Here is a 17648-nt window from a genome sequence, read left to right as displayed (position 1 = left end):
CTTCTTTCACTTTTGGTCTCCACCAAGACCAGCTTAGTGTCTAAATAGAATATTATACGAAATGTGATTACAGCATGCATTCATATGTACATATATATCTGCATGTAAGTATATATTCACATATATTTATATAAATTATGTAAATAAAATACATTTTTTAAATGTTATAATCACAAGTATATACATGTACACACACATATGTGTGTATGTGTGTATATATATATATATGTATATAAACATATAATCTTATAGAGTTAAAAATTCCTGTTTTTAACTCTATAAGATTATAATAATTTAATAATTTAAATAATAACTTAAAACTGGTTGGAGTTTGCTCCTAAAGAACATATAAGACATATACATTTGTATATAGCCTAGTATCTTAATACTCATGCAGAATTTCCATTACAAAGTGGTCCATGTCTACTTGCAAAATTGAATACTAAATTTTTATTATCAGAACTATGTTTTATAAAACCTATATCTAAAGCTAAAAATTTCTGAGGAATCTATAGTAACATTGAAAGCTTGAAAATGTGTATGTATCTTGCTTTATTACATGCAGCTCTGAAATTTTTATGTTAACAGTTCATGGCGTTATTTTTGACTAATGCTGAGTATTTCTTTGTACAAGCATTATTTATTTATTGAACAAAGGTTTATTTAATATAACTATATGCCTGGAGAAATAAAGATGAATAGCTCTTAGGTAGAATGTTACTGCTTGAATCAGCAGCTTCTTGGGAGCTATGTATCATGTGTCCCTCAGCTTCTTTGTGTATTTACTATTTTTTAATGTATTTTTTGTAATTGGAATGTGTGGTATGATATATTATTCATTCATTTAAGAAGCTATTCTTAGCTGTATATGAATGTACTGCTTAAAAGAAAATATGCTCATGTAATTACTTGAACTAGCTTAAGTAATTCAGGTTATTTTATTAAAAGACAAAAAAATAATTACTGTTTTCACAAGTCTGGGCTTTTCTGATTGTTTTTCCTGAGCCATGTTGGGACAGATATTTTCAGATTTGTAATTTAAGGTAGTGGGTTAAACAAATAATTGATTAAATAGTTAGAGTTAAATGATTTTTGCTCACCAGATAGATTCTATCTGATGATAAACATCTTTATGGAATAATGGGACTATTAGATTCCTATCTAATTGTTAAAGATTTTGTAGTTATGTTTTGCACTCTTTTCAAAAATGATGACACACAAATGTATGTACTGAGATTTCCTAGTACACTGGATGTATATCACGTTACATAGCAAAGTTTCTACTTCAGCTAAATGGATTTGAATATAAACTATGCAGGCAGATCTCAAGTGATAGTCTCTTAATAGATGTCAGATACTCTTTATTGCTACCCTTTTTTATTTCAGTAACATTTTAATTAATTCACACTGATTGAATAAATGTATATTGAGACTTGTTTCCTAATGAGGGCGCATTTAGAGGAAAGGTTCTGCATCATTCTGATATCCTGTGGGTAATTATATTCTAATTATATGGTCGGGGGAAAAGAGTCTATAACTCAGAACTGATATTGTTCGTTGGACCCAATTAATTACATGCACATAATGAAAGTTCATGATAAGGTTGACTGGTAGTCAGTGCAAAAATTTAACTCGATTGAATCTTAGCCTAATGTGAGTACAGAATTTGACTTTAACCTGGTTAGAAAATACTTTGTCATGAGATCAATGGATATTTAAAGGAGAAAAAGACAAGAACAAATCCCATTATAACCTCTTTGTTTTTTAATTCAAGATCTTTTTCAAGGATGATAAAAAGGAGACCTAAGCTTTAATTCTAAATATTATTATCAATATTCTTTCATTATCTATAGTGATATTTTTATATTCTGGAAAGCACAGTACACTAACTATACAATGATAAATTTCTAGAACTGGCTCATGCTTTTACAGGGAGAGAAAATAGGCATAATAGGAAATATTATAGATTAATTTTATGAACATAAAATTTATATGTTATCAGTCTATTATATTGACTTCATTGAAGGGAGCAATTTTTTTTCAAGCTACCAACCTTCCTCAGACCCCTGTCCCAAACATACACAAACATAATCACGTATACAAAGACACACTCATAAGTAGGTATCCATTAATGAATTATATGTAAATTAAGAGTTCTGAAGACTAATCTGAAAGAATAGTCAATAGGCTGTGCATGTTTCATTTTGAAATGTGTTTTGAAGATGGTTTTTCTAAATATCAGCTCCCATCATTCTCCTCGTTTTCAATGTTTTCTTTGCTCAGTCTTTGGAAAGAACAGTATCTAAAATTGAGGAAAACAACAGAGAGAGGATTTTGTTTTTTCTTCTAAGGGCTTCCTGTCTCTTTTTTTCTCCACTGCTTTCTCTCTTTGATCTATTCTCTACCCTTCTCCATCATTTCTTGTGCATCTCTAATAGCCACCAAATAGATGTTTTTATTTTAAAAAATTCTGTTGGTTTCCATCTACTTATTCACAACAAAAAATATGTTAAGCTGAAGAAAGTGTAACTCATGATTTCTTGCTGAGTTCTTGAGCAGGTAGTGAAAACTAAGGGAATCATTTTGGTTCTGATGTTAATAAAACAGTTAACCGTTTATTGAGAACTTAAATATGTCAGACATTCTCTTTTTAATCCTACAGGTAGGTGTAATTATGATGCCCAGTGAACATTTGAGGAATGTGAAGTTTAGGGAGATTAAGAAAATTACCTAGAGCCACTCAATTTGTAAGTGGCAGGAGCGATAGTTTCTTTTCTCAATATCCCATGTTCTCAGGCTGTTTTTAATGTTCATGCTGCAGTCCCCAACAATTAATCATGCGTGAAATAAGTTTAAGGAACCTAGCCCAGCCTTTCAGGAAATAAATGGAAAGAAAAACAATACTTAGAGAAAGTAGAGAAAAATAGATGAGAGGAGAAAAAAAGAGTACAATGTACCAGAGAATGAGGTCAAAAGAATGAATAGTTATTGTAAAATTATTTTACAAGTGTGTAAATATTCAAATATTCTTACTGTGGATCACGACTTAAAGAACACCTCTTTAATAATATCTACTTCTAATGATTTTATGAAACCTAGCTAAATAGAGGGTGTTACTCATTTCAAATGGTGTCTTTTGCTAGTTAATCAAGTAGGCAAGCCAGTAATGTTAAAATTTGGCTTAGTTGTTCTTACTGATTGCTTTTATGTTTAGAAATCCATGTTTGAGAGGATTTGGATATCTCTATAAAGATAAATATTTAACATTTTAATCGACAACATTTGATATGTTTTAGGTTTTTACATATCCATTGCAGTAGGTACCCATTGCGCTTGTTTCACCTTTCCTGAAATTTCAGTTGGCGTTTCCTTTCCAGACATACATCTAGACACATATTTAGGGAGAGAGGGTGGGAGGAACCTCACACTCTCTTCTTGTCAATAGCCTCTGGACAATAAAATAGACATAAACAGTCATATTTATTAAAGTAAGAATAGAATATTTTGTGAGCCATTACAGCTGAAGGGTTGTGAAATAACCACAGTTAAAAATATATATTACCATTAAATTTCTGTTAATGCAAGCTTTAAAATTTGAGTCAGGTGAGAAGTAGTTAGTCCAAGGACCCAGGATAAAATTACAATATGTGTAGCTTTTAAAATGTTTTGTTTTTATATTACATCTTAATTAGACATGTCAAAGTTTTTGTGGAAAAGAAAAATAATTTATGATTCTTTTGATTGTCTTACTTGTATTATGACTGAAATAATCTTTATTAAAGATTTTAATAAAGATAAATATTATAGGTAATATTAAAACATTTTTACTTCACTTTCTGTTTAAAATTTGCATTGCATTCATGTGCATGAGTGTACACAAGGACCTCAAGAATTATAAAGTTTAAACAAATTATGTGAAACTGAAATATGAAAATAAAATTCATGGAAGTCAAATATATATGTAATTTATATATCTTAGAGATCCTCCCCATATATTTTATCTTGTGTGAGAGAACAACTTCAGCTGTCCAGCTAAGACAAAGTGTCATTTTATGAAGATGGTTTTTCTTTACCTTGCCCTAGTCTTTTCTCTGCCTCTTGCTTCTTTTCTGATGCCAGAGATATTCAATTGTATATGAAAGGGGAAAAAAAATAGTTTTATTTGGAACACTTAAGCTAACTACTACACTGGAAGTTATTGTGTTAAATTAATTCGTATTATTATTCAAGCCAGTTTTTCAGGCAAAACAAGTATGTGTGTGTGTGTGCGTGTGTGTGCATGCGTGTGTGTATCACTTTGTAAATACAGTGATTTCTAAATATTTTTCACTCTTCAGTATTTTAAGATAATTTTATTTCTAAACCACTTAGAAAATGGAGGCATAACTAAAAATAGTCATTTAAAAAAAATCTCTTCTTGCCACTACTGTTATTTGAACAAATAGAACCTGTGTTAGGGAAGCAATATTCTATCACTAACTTTATTTTCCTGGGTTAGGCAACTAAGCTCTCTGATTTCAACTTCCCAATCTGAAAGATAAAGTATCTTGGTTTAGTGGGCGTATTAAATGAGGCAAAATAACAAACATGAAATATATATATATATGTAGAAAATATAAAATATATGTGTATTAATATAAATGTTCTTATATAGGTATAAGGTATCATTTAAAAAATTTTCCTTTGGTCTTGAAATAACTAATGACTCTTTTAATGTAAGTTCTGTGCTCTCATTATATCTTAACTAAGTCAAACCTCCAATAATCTCCACCAAAGATTTTTCTTTGTCCTATGACAATTTGGATTAAATTGTCAATTTAAAATGATTACACATTAGAAAATATGAAGACGAGAGATATCTTAATACTTAAGAATAATAGAATTTTAAAAAATTCTTTGATATTAAATTGAACTTAATAAGTGCCCTGAAGGTAAATGCATCTTTTAAACTAATTATCTGTACTGTGTATTCTATTTAATATTAAAAAGATACTGATTAAATAAAATCAATCACATTTCTCTGTAGTCACACCTCACATTGGATTAAATAAAAATATACAGTTTCTGTATTAATTCTGATTAAAAATATATTACATTTAGAATCATGCACTCATGATAATTTTCAAAAAAACTAAAACATTTTCTTTGCTCATCTTTGATATTTAAAAATTAAGTACAGGAGAGTAAAAAGAAGTAATATGATAGCTAAATTTATTTCCTAATAAGCTCCTACTTTTTTTAAGATCTAATTACCATGGTTTGCTAATTGTAACAGAAATAATCTGATGAACATGTAAATTTAAATTATAACTCTGTCTATACATTTTGGTTGCAAACGAGCTTAGATATATGTTGGTTTTGTCACTCTTGTTCTTGGAGTAAATTTTTAGTGTTTCTCTCAGAAGCCTGAGTGTTGCATAATAAAATTCTCAGGGCTGGTGGCTTTCTCTCTTACATATTTAAAACTTCTAGCTCCAGCTGGATCATCAGTATTGGTTAATCTGCTACTGCATTTTTGTATGTTTGTTTTTTAGAGAAACAGCCACAAACCTCTGTTTCATTACCTTTTTCACTGCACCACCTCTGTGCCAACCTCACTTGCTCTCTATTGGTAGATACCTCATATCCCTACTGCTCCGAGAAAAAGGAAGACTTCACACATGTTATCCATAAATTACCAATTAATAGCAAAATGATAGCTAGGTTTCAATTTCATACCACAATGTCTTTTCTTTTTCTTTTTTTGATAATTTCAAACGGGTTGTTTATTATCCAGGATGGCATAGTTTTTGCCTTTGCAACATCAGATCTGTTTTACCCATGTGTATTATCTTCTTGGCCCCTGTGGGTTTCTGCATTTGAGATCCAAAAGAAACACATTCGGAAAAGTGCAATGCCTATCAATAACTGAAATATTGCTTTTTCAAAAAGCCCTTGTTTTTCATTTATCTTTGATAGTTTCCTCTCTGTCTCTGTCTGTTCCTTTGTCCCAGCAGCCTAGAAACTTACCTCTATTTCCATTTTAAAAGAGAGCTCTGTCTCCATGAAAATAGTACTCCTTCATTTCTCTCCCACCCACCTCCATGACTTCTCCCCCAAACTTCTGGCAATTTCATAGTTTCCACTGAGATAATGTACATATTTTTATTTCATTTTAGAAACATTTTTACACACTTTTAGGCATTAAAGAATATAATGGAGGAGTAGAAAAAACTTTTTTCTCTCAAGCTTTATTACAAAATGTTCACAAATAATATAACAAATCCATTGTATTTCCCACATATATTTGATAATTGCTATTATGTTGCCGTAATTTCTTTATATATACTTTTCTAAGGACAATTTTCTACTTAGTGACATTATTATACTCTCAACTAAGAAAATTGACAGTGATTCCATAATATCAGTCATTATCTTGTCCATATTCAAATGTCTACTCTTATCCCAAAGATGCTTTCTGTTGCCTTTATTTATTTACTTTTTTGGGGTGGTAAAAGTGGAAGTGGACCAGGAGCTATCTGAAGCTCTTGCGTTGCATTTGATTGTTATTCTGAACCATTTAGACAGCCATAATCTTTTCACTTGTCTGTCCAATGCCTGCTCTCTGCAAAGGTATGCATTGTAAGCATACATTCTTCTAAGGTAAAAGGCATCTCTGACTCATGCTCTGGAGGCTGCTTGAAGTCTCTTATTTTGGTTGCTTGAGAGTCTCTGAGAGTTTCCTGGGTCCATGGCATAGAATAGGATAAGGATCCATAGGATGACATTCTTGATCTGAATTTGAGGAAGAGCAAACTTGTATATATTATGACAGAGATGGAAGAATTATATTCATGTCTTGCAGTGTTTATTCAGACCTTAAGTTTCAATCTGAAACTAAGAGAGAAAGAAAGATAATAAGTTTAGCAATATCTTCGAATTAACCAAGAGAGAAACTAGCACAAACATTCATTGTCCCTCGTGTTCTGTAGACTGATTTGGACTCAGAAGCCAAGCATGTTCCTGAAATCAGAAAACTTTCAGTAAAGGCTCTACCAAACCTATGGTCAATTTATCTTCAAAACAACATCTGTTACTTCCATTAGATTCTCCTGTGGAGTGGAATAGCTGACCAGAGCTCATACTCTTCTACCTCATGACTTCTCTTGACCGGAAATCTGCACCTACAGTACTTTCTGCTTACATTATGGCAGCATCTTCCAGATAGAGCTGTATTCCTGAACACCTTAATTTTCTGTGAGGCTGTGCTGGACCTCTTCTTGTCCTTCTGTATCACTTTTGAGTGCACTGAATTCTTTTAGTCTATCTCTATTCTGCACAGCTGTGAGGGTGTCAGGTTTTACCTGTCTCAGATACAGCTATTTTGTTGTTGTTGTCATTCTTGCTGCCTTTCTAAAGTTCTACTGGGTAAGAAAGTATAATAATATCTGGACTCGCAGATTTTTCATACCTGTCTCGGTGATCTAGCATTGGCCAGACCGTCCCTCATATAACTTATATCTGGGGAGGAAAAGGGAATATACTGACTACCTCTTTCTTTGCAGGGACACACAAATATCTAAGAACTCCTGGCTTCCCTTCCAACAATTCTTCTCCCATTCTAGCATAGGAAAACTTTAGTATTGTGTGTGTGGTTTGTCAACTGTTTATCCAAATATGTATTTTATGTTCTTACTTCCATAGAATGCAGGCTTTTGGAGTTCAGTGACTTTTTATCTGTTTCTTACCACAAAACTAAACAAAACAAAACCTTTCCAATGTGAACTACAAAGTGGGAGGTGGTGGTAGATAATGGAAAATAGAATTATGAAGACTAAAGTCAATGTATTTAGCCCTATCTTTAAAAATTACTCTCAAGTAAAATCTTGCTACTTATTTAATTATACTTTTTATTCTTTTACTAATATTAATGCAATATGTTTTCTTATTTCCAGAGTATCACGAAATAAAATGAACAACATAAGCTATGTCTACGTTCAAAAGACACAGTATTTTTAGGAAGGAATGAGAGTTGGACTTCAAAATGAAAAGTGGGATGGGCAAAGGGCAAGTTAAAAAATTAATGGAAATTGTTAATAAAAGAGAATGGAACTTGGAGATACAGCTGGCCAAAGAGGTTGATCAGCATGCCTTGGGTAGATGAAGTTGTGTTTTGGATAAATAATTTCACAACCTAACCCACTCTGTGTTCGAGATTTTCTTATTCAATGAAAAGATATTTATTTTTTTAATTCAAGGAAGCAGTAAAACTATACCAAGGAAATGTATTTTTAATTTACTAATTTATTTCACAGCCGTATAATGATATGCGAAACTTCATTGATACTTTGTTTTGAGTTTGACTCTTTCAGCTTTAATATGAACTTCTCTTTTTCAGCAGACTCTGCCCACTTCAGGAGTTTCAGTTCCTGAGGTGCGTAAGCAAAAACAGGTTTTCACACTTACAATTATAGGTCATTATACATCTTGCATTGCTATAAAGAACAATGCTGGCTCCGTGACATTTGAATACCAGCATTTTGTATTTTATTTTTTTCATATTCCACTAATTAGAAGTGAGGATTTTCATGTTTTCAGTGATGGAATATACTTGAAGAATTTTCAATCTGTAGGAAAACAAGTAGTTATGTGACCTAAAGTTCACAGAGAAAAATAAAGGTTACTTTGCAAAAAGTTTTTACTAGCATAGGAAAATAGGGTTATGTCCATTTTTTTCAAATTAAAATATAGATACATTGCAGGAAATCCAAAACAATTATTCTTTGAGTCTTTGAAATGTAAGTTTCAATGGCAGTACCTTGAGAGACTCTTGCTTACTTTGAAGTGCCCATCACTTTTAAAAGAATACAACTACATTAATCACCTGTCCCATGCCATTGTATAGAAAGACATCAGAATAAAATATAGTCACAGAATAAATGGCTTTTATTTTGAAAATAAAATGAAGCATTGCCACAACAATTATTTTCAGTAACATCTTTGCTTTACCCTTGCGTTGATGAAGCAAAGCCTCCACATCGTTCTGTGACAATATACTATTCAATTGTTATTATCTCTATAGGAAATGCCCAAATCGCATTGGTTTCCTTAAAATTGTAATTTAAATCTGCTTGTTTTAGAAAGTATTACTTATAACATATGAATGCTACATAAGATTATGAATTTATTTAGAGGTTAACATGATTGCATGAAAGTGTAATAACTGCTATTTTCTCCCCACCAAAAATGGCTTTTTAATCAGTGTAGACCCCTTTGTTAAATTTTTTTTAAAAAGTTCTCATTTTTAGCCAAAGACATGCTTAAAAATACTTGGAGATACACTTAAATATAAGGTTTCTAATCTAGAAAATATTAAGCTGATTTTATATTCTTTAAGTGAGTTGATGCCGTTAGGATAATTATAAAATATAGATGCTAAATTATATATTCAAGTGACAAAAGTATTAGGACAGCTTACTATTGCATTGGATTATTTCAGTTTGACACCATTAATTTTACATCTTCAGGTTCTTAAGTTTGTTTCTGTCCTTATCATCAACCCAATCAATGAATATAGGACCCTTGATTTGAGATGTAAAGTTTTCTTTTTAGATCTGTTAATCTCCAAAATGTCCCCCTGTATTCAATTATATAATTAATATCATATGCTTTTAGTAAATAGATCTAAATTTTTTAATGTATTTTTTCAGTTTTTAGGAAAAATGTCATTTTGATATGAAGTGTTTAAAAGTCTTCCTATATTTATTTTTTTCTGGCACAATATATTGGTTTACATTAACTTAAACTTTACAGTATCCCTCAAAGTCATTATAGAAGATTTTTCAACTTTGTTGTTCCAAAAATTTCCTTAAGCCCATGCATGGATATATGCATGGCTGAGTGTGTGAATGCACATATATACACACAGAGAGACAAGAAACCTTATGTTCCGCCATCAGGAACAGTTGCTCCTTGGTTAACGGAAAATGTGGTTAAAGTGTATGTGGGAGAACATATAGAAAGATATATACATACATTAAATGTTTAACTTAAAATATGTAAATTTATATTCATTGGCTGTATTTTTGAGGATTAGGGGCTTTTCTATGAGGACAGATCTTCTAATTGGAAATGGTGTCTTGTCTTCCTTGCATATATCACAAGCATATCACCTATAATAGCTTCAATTCTTTTAAAGTCTAACAAAATGTCAAGAACATCTGTGAACCAATTTGAGTGTAAAAATACTCGCTTTTTTTATTATTAATACCCAAAGCTTTCACAGTTGTTTTCTCTAAACTTAATTTGACCACTCCTCATACACACACACACACACACACACACACAGAGCTTGTGTTATTTTGTCTTTGTAAAGCTTGCAAGTTATTTTTTATAGAGACGACTCTTTCATTTTGTATTCAAAATTCAATGATTCGAGTAATAATTACATTACACAGTTAACAATTACAAGGTAAGTTTTACTTGAAACTGGCATAAAAAGATTGGGGACTAAGAAGTCACTACGTTGAACATTTAACTTAGCTGGTAGAAGAAGGCAATGAGTGTGAGCATACAGGAGAGGTTCCTCCTGGTGCATACCTTCACTTTACTGTGAGGACAGTCAGTATGGTTTACAAAGGGAATGGAGAGTGAGGAAGTTTGAGATTGGTTACAAAGTCTGTTTTTTTTCTTGAGACAGAGTCTTGCCCTGTCACCCAGGCTGTAGTACAGTGGCACAATCTCGGCTCACTGCACCCTCCGCCTCCCAGGCCCAAGCAATTCTCCTGCCTCAGCCTCCCAAGTAGCTGGGATTACAGGTGCACACCACCATGCATACCTAATTTGTTGTATTTTTAGCAGAGGTGGGTTTTCACCATGTTGGCCAGGCTGGTCTCAAACTCCTGACCTCATGATCCTCCCACCTCGGCTTCCCAAAGTGCTGATATTACAAGCATGAGCCACCATACCAGGCCCACAGTCTGCTTTTATATATAAATTATATGCATATGTATATGTGTATGTATACTGTATATATAATATATACACACACACACACACAAACTTACACACATTATTTTATAATGGTGCTGCCATATGCTAGCACACAGTCAAAATTGAATTATTTTGTCATAGACCCTCTCTTTCCTAAATTTCATTCCTTCCAATAAGGATTTTCTTAACAGAAGTCTTGTAAGTGGTTTATACCCAGGATAAAATTATCCTAGGAGCAAATACGAACTTCATGTCTCATGTATGAAAACCGGGACTTGTGGATCAAGTCACAAAGTGCACCTTCAAGTTTAGGAAGCGACTAACACCCCAGGTACTTTAAGACCAGTTGTCATTTTGTCTGCTTTGTTGCCTCCTGTTTCCCCCAAAGACACCACCCAGATTACCACAGCAATTATTCTCAGCTATGGTGATTTAGTGGGCAAATAAAGTATAGGATGTTAAATAAAGCACTTCTTTACAACATGTGCTTTTTACTATTGTGACCAGGCAGCATACCTGTGACTAACTTAATAATAGAATATGTCAAAATTATTTATCTATACTTTAAAATCATTACTGTTTACTGAGTGCCTGTTTTATGTTAGTACTTTTATCTAATTTTTTTTCCTTTTTTTAACATGAATTTTCCAATTTATAGTTAAAATTAGTGGGAACATAACAATGGTAAATAATTTGCCCAAGCTTAACCAGAAATAAAAGACAAAGATGTGATTTGGCTTCTAAGCTCATACTTTTGCCTTTACCCAAAGTTGTTTTTGTTTTTTAAAAATTACTCACTTAAGTTTAAAAGAAATAAAAATCTTTAGACCTTATATCATTTATTATATGTGTTTAAAACTTTAAAAAAAAAATCAAGACTGTTTTTCTAGCCAGCAAATAGTTACACTGCAAATTCCACAGATTAGTAGTAGATTCAGAGCCTTTCCCATTTTTGAAATGAATTTGTTTCCTTCAGCCAGTAAAATGTTCAAATTCCACATTAAGTCCATACTGATTAAAGGTGCAGCTTTGCAGTTTGTTATTAAGTTGATGTCTCAGACTGCATTTTTGTAAGCCCCACTTGGGGCTGTGGTAACATTTCTGCATCAGAGAGATCTTGAATGCTGTGAATCTCCATATGATACCTTGGGTTAAAACTCTACAGTCTCTGGAAAATTCATGTGGCCTAGCTCCAGTGGCAGAAAGGAGTAAGTCTCCATTCAGGCAAGTTGTGCAGTAGTAGTGGGGAAGTAAGCTCTAGGATTCAAGCAAAGCTGTTGGCAGCAAAGCACTTGCCTTTGTAGCTTTGTACCAGTGGAGGTGGTTTGCTGCTGCCAGTTTCTCATGCTGAGATTGGACAAAAAGAAGAAAACCCTGTTCTTGAGGTAATCATCACTTGCTGCTTGCAGTTTGCCAGTGATCAATAACAGCAGGGTTAAGTATTGTGGTAAACAACCCTTTTGTGAAAGCAGTTTTTACCAATGTACAAATACTCTACCTCTGAGAATCAGCATGACGTAGACAAAGATTTTTTTTTTAGAGCACGTATTTAAAGTGAGGTCTTTTTATTTTATTTATTTCATCTTTCTGTTTACTGTGAATGGTCTTTTTGGCTTTTCTTCTCTGTTTATTATGATGATTATTCTTTTGGAATTCTAATACAATATATTCCCCAGTTAAGATCTGTTGTGCTACTTGTGGAGTCTCTGGATCACAAAACACTGAATTCTACATTTAAAATGTCTACATAGCAAACACAAATGCCTGATATTTGAAAATGCTCAAATATCAATAACTGTATATTCTATTTTGTAGTTATAAGTTCTATATTCTTTCGTGACTTTTTTTTAAGTTAGAGTAGCTCTTTTCAGTGTTTGAATAATTTCTATTGATTAAAGCAACAATTTTCCAACTCTTTGTATATCTAAGATAATTTATCTGGCAGAAGGAAATTTGCCTTAATTATAACAATGTAATTTATTTTGTGATTTAGAGCCCAAAACTTAAAGAAAGAAACTGAAGGTTAAATGGCAAACACTGTCCCCTATTATCAGAGAGTAATTTTATTCTTAATGATTGTGCAAACTAAGATTGGTGAGCTCTTTCTGAAACTTTCAATAATTTCAACATTGGTAACTAACTCTCATAAATATCATAATAGAGCTCTGCCAGTCAGGGTCAATTTACCTCCCAAAACAGCTAGTGAAACTGGGAGGACAGCAAATTTTTCAAGGATGCAGTTGCCTTCCCTTCGTGTCCCTCATATTAAAAGGAAAGACAATTTTCTCATTGGATATAGAAGAATGTATTCAACTACCCTCCTATTAACTTGTGCTGCTTAAATAAAATATAATGAATAACTCAGAATGACTTCTATGTAAGTTGAAAATAAAGTAAAACAAATGAGTATTATATATATATATTTTTTTCTTTTTTTTTTTTTNAGAGTGCAGTGGCACAATCTTGGCTCACTACAACCTCTGCCTCCTGGGTTCAAGCAATTCTCCAGCCTCAGCCTCTGGAGTAGCTGGGATTACAGGTGCTCACCACCATGCCCAGCTAATTTTTGTAATTTTAGTAGAGACAGGGTTTTACAATGTTGGCCAGGCTGTTCTAAAACTCCTGACTTCAGGTGATCTACCCACCTCAGCCTCCCAAAGTGCAGGGATTACAGGTGTGAGCCGCCGCACCTGGCCAAATTTTATTTCTTTAATAGATATAAGACTATTTGGGTTATCTGTACCTTCTTGAATGAGCGTCATTAGTTTGTGTTTTTCAAGGATTTTCTCTATTTTGCCTAAGTTCTTGAATTTACTGGCAGAAAGTTGTTCATTATGTTCCCTTATTATCCTTTAAATGCCTGTAGGATTTGTAGTGATACCTCAGTTTCATTTATGATGATGCTACTGTAATTTATGTCTTCCTTTTTTTTTCCTGATCAATCAGGCCAGAGTTTTATCAGTTTATACATCACTGTTTCCTAGGAACCATCCTTTGGTTTCATTTATTTTCTCCACTTTCTTCCTGCTTTCAATTTCATTAATTTATCCTCTTATCTTTATTATTTTCCTCCTTTTGATTGCATTGGGTTTAATCACTTTTTTTTTTTTTGAGACAGAGTCTTGCTGTGTCACAGGCTGGAGTGCAGTGGTATGATCTTGTCTCACTGCAATCTTTACCCCCCAGACTCAAGTGATCCTCCCACTTCAGTCTCCAGAGTAGCTGAGACCATAGGCATCTTACCACCACACTCGACTATTTTTTAAATATTTTTAGTAGAGACAAGGTCTCACCATGTTGCCCAGGTTTATCTTGAACTTCTTAGCTCAAGCGATCCACCTCCTTCAGCCTCCTTCAGCCTCCTGAAGTTCTGGGATTACAGGCATGAGTCACCACACTCAGCCTGTTTTTATTATTTCTGATTGCTTACTCTAAAGCAATTGTTTAGTCTCCTGCCCAGCTTACTTAGTGGGGGTTACTGCTTGGAGGGACATGAAACCATTTAATCAACTGCTATCTGCCAGCTGGAGGTTCTTAGCACACAGGAACTTCCTTAGCTGTATGAGTGGCCCAGAGTAAAATAATGTTAGTAGATAGCTTGGTAGCTCTTTAAAGACATATACTTGCATGTCTTAAATATCCATTAACACGTAAATATATAATCAGTTGCAAATTGCCAGTTCCATTGTAACTAACCTTTTTTTTTTTGTTTTGTTTTGTTTTTTTGTTTTTTGAGATGGAGTCTCACTCTGTCATCCAGGCTGGAGTGCAATGGTGCTGTCTGGGTTCACTGCAACCTCCGCCTACCGGGTTCAAGTGATTCTCCTACCTCAGCTTCCTGAGTAGCTGGGATTACAGGCACATGCCACCATGCCTGGCTAATTTTTGTATTTTTAGTAGAGACGGGGTTTCACCATGTTGGTCAGACTGGTCTCGAACTCCTGATCTCAAGATCTGCCCGCCTTAATCTCCCAAAGTGCTGGGATTAAAGGCATAAGCCACCACACCCAGCTGTAACTAATCAAATTAAATTTTGTTTAATTCTTCTAATGTAAGCATTTAATAATTTAAATGCTAAATAACAATTGTTGGATAATTTGGAAGAATAACTGTATTAAGGTATATCACATTGCACATTTTTACAAAATATTGATTCTGTTTTATATATGTGGATGCAAGATCCCTGGAGTAAATTATTTCCACACTTGTCAACAGCATTATGTTTTTGAACAGCTAACACAAGCTATGTGTTCTCAAAGATAAGCATAGAACTTTTTAAATTTAAATATATGCCTAATGTAACTACTGAAATATTTTTTCATATACACACCGATTTGGAAATACAAAAACATTTTGTATAATGGCAATGTTGATGAGCGCTCACGTAGGCAACCACAACTATTTTACATCATTCATAGTAATTTTTATATTGAATACATGCTTCAATGTAGACAAAATATTAAGGACTACACACTTTCTATTAAACCTAAACAACTCTGAGGAACAGGTGTAACTACCTACATTTTGCAAAAGCATAAACCCTCTAGGTTACATGATCCTAAAGTAGCAGAGATGAAATTCATCTCAGGAGTTCTGATTCCAAACCTTATCTAATAATTTACTCTTCTTATACATTATGCCATGTAACTATCTATGAACAAAATTATAATTTGCAAACTTAGAAAGAACTTTCTTTTAAAAATCAATATTTTGCCAGAAATTATGCTTGTATGAAGGCGCATCATTTTCTAAAGAACTTGAATTTCAGGAACCCTAATATGCCATTCATTTTCAGCAACACACAAAATATAGTCACTGTTTTTGCACCATGGAATTGCAAGGTAAATGGACTATACTGATTAGCATTTATTTTAGTCAGAGACGATTTCTGATTTATCTAGCTCTTATATATTTAAAAATAGTTTTACTTTGGAAGCTACTTAAAAATATATTTCTAGGAATAAATTCAAACCCTGATAGCAGAGAAGGATGACTACACTTAAAAAATGTATTGTACTTGGGCAATGATTACTCTAAATACCCTGACTTGATCATTACACATTATATAAATGTAAAAAATGTCTCAGTTACCCCATACATTTACACAAACACCTATCTTTCTAAATTACAGAAATTGAAATGGTACTCTTACAAACAAATATAAAAACTAGGAAATATATATAGCTGAGTAAGTGATAGGAAATGTGTGGCACAAAAGCCCTTAAGTAGCCATGGCAGACATTACCAGTCAATCAGGACAATTTTTCTCATCAACCCTGGATCCGCAAGAATCCTTCTCAGCATGCTTCAAAAACTTAGAAAACTTTTTAAAAAACGTTTTCATTTATGTCTTCATTCATTTATCTTGACATTTGTTAGTCATGATTTAGGGTTTGATATAGACCAGTGAAACAAAGCAAGTCATTTTTTCTTATGGAACTTTGACTAATATGAAAGAATGAAGGCAATTAAACAAATCAAATAATATTTCAGGTTCTAATAATTGATATTTTAAAAGGAGGTTAAAGGGGCTAGAGAACCTTGTGTGACATTTGACCACATCATGAAGTGAAAACCAAGGCCAACAAATATGCAGTGGCATGTTTTCCAGTAGAGTGCAGAATGATTGCAAAAGCTCTGAATTAAAAGCATGATTGTTGTGAACAAGGAACAATGAAGAGGCCATTGCAGCTGGAGTGGAGTAAAAAAAGGGATGAGTTTGGCTTTTGTGCAGAGACCTTGGTATAGGGAGACAGATTTTGGAAGTAGATTGATTCCTTAGGTGATAGCTACAATAATCCAAGCCAAAAAAGGTAATGGTTGTTTAAACCATGTAATGAGGCAGGTGGTGAGTAGTCTTTCAGTTTGAGAGTGGGTAGTAAATTTTTAAAGAAACTAATTTTGGACATTGTACAATTAGGTGTTTCAGACTCTAGTGTGGAGATACAGAAACAGTATCTGTATATAGGAATTAAGGCTCAGTTACAAATCAGACCTAGAATTATACTTAGAAGTCTTCATAAAAATGAAATTGAAAGCTATGGGAATGAATGAAGTTACCTAGAGAGTGAGTATAGATAGAGAAGTTGAGAAGTCTAAGGAAAAGGCTGAATCTTACAGATTGTGAAGCTGGAGAGATGGGCAAAAGAGACTATGAGGGAGACATTGTAAAGGAAGGGAGAGTCAGAGAAACAAGTGTCCTAGAAGCCACTTGAAGCAAGTTTTCAAAAAGTAAGAAGTGATGAATTTTATCAGATGCTGCTGAAAGTTTTGAGAAGATGAAGACTGACCATTAGAGGTGAAACTGAGATGGTCGTCAGTGATTTTAATAAAAGATAGTTTCGTGGCATAATGGTGATAAAAATTGATTGGGTTGTTTTAAGAGAGAGCGAGAAGAGAGGAAATAGAAACAGGGAGTAGGCAACTACTAAAATAAATTGTCCAGTATCAGGAACAAAGGAATTAGCTAAGACGGAATGTCAGTATGAAGCTATATGCTATCTCTGATATAAACAATAGCTTAAAAGTCCATCATGCAATTAAAACTCATTTTCAATACTGCATGGATTTATAAGCTTTTCTTAGTACTCAGTACCACATTCTTAACATTATAATTCTATACCCTTTATCTGTATCATTGCATATGAAATAATCAACTTTAGTGATCCTTAATAACT

At 33.1% G+C, this 17648-nt stretch overlaps 1 protein-coding gene across 3 annotated transcripts in view; it reads left to right on the top strand.

Annotated features, from left to right (window-relative positions):
* LOC108290525 (diacylglycerol kinase beta) overlaps positions 1-17648 on the top strand; it is a 535319-nt gene that overhangs the window by 66681 nt on the left and 450990 nt on the right. Inside the window, exon 9 of one of the 3 annotated variants that reach the window (XM_017510376.2) lies at positions 8378-8413. The exons of 1 other annotated variant lie outside the window; for it this stretch is intronic. In XM_017510376.2, the coding sequence (XP_017365865.1) occupies positions 8378-8413 (36 nt within the window). The remainder of the gene's footprint in view (positions 1-8377; positions 8414-17648) is intronic. One more of the 3 variants, XM_037732006.1, reaches the window with a different exon arrangement.

Source organism: Cebus imitator, unplaced genomic scaffold (assembly GCF_001604975.1).
Source record: "Cebus imitator isolate Cc_AM_T3 unplaced genomic scaffold, Cebus_imitator-1.0 Scaffold437, whole genome shotgun sequence".
NCBI classification, from domain to species: domain Eukaryota; kingdom Metazoa; phylum Chordata; class Mammalia; order Primates; family Cebidae; genus Cebus; species Cebus imitator.
This window is presented reverse-complemented; position numbering and strand designations above follow the sequence as displayed.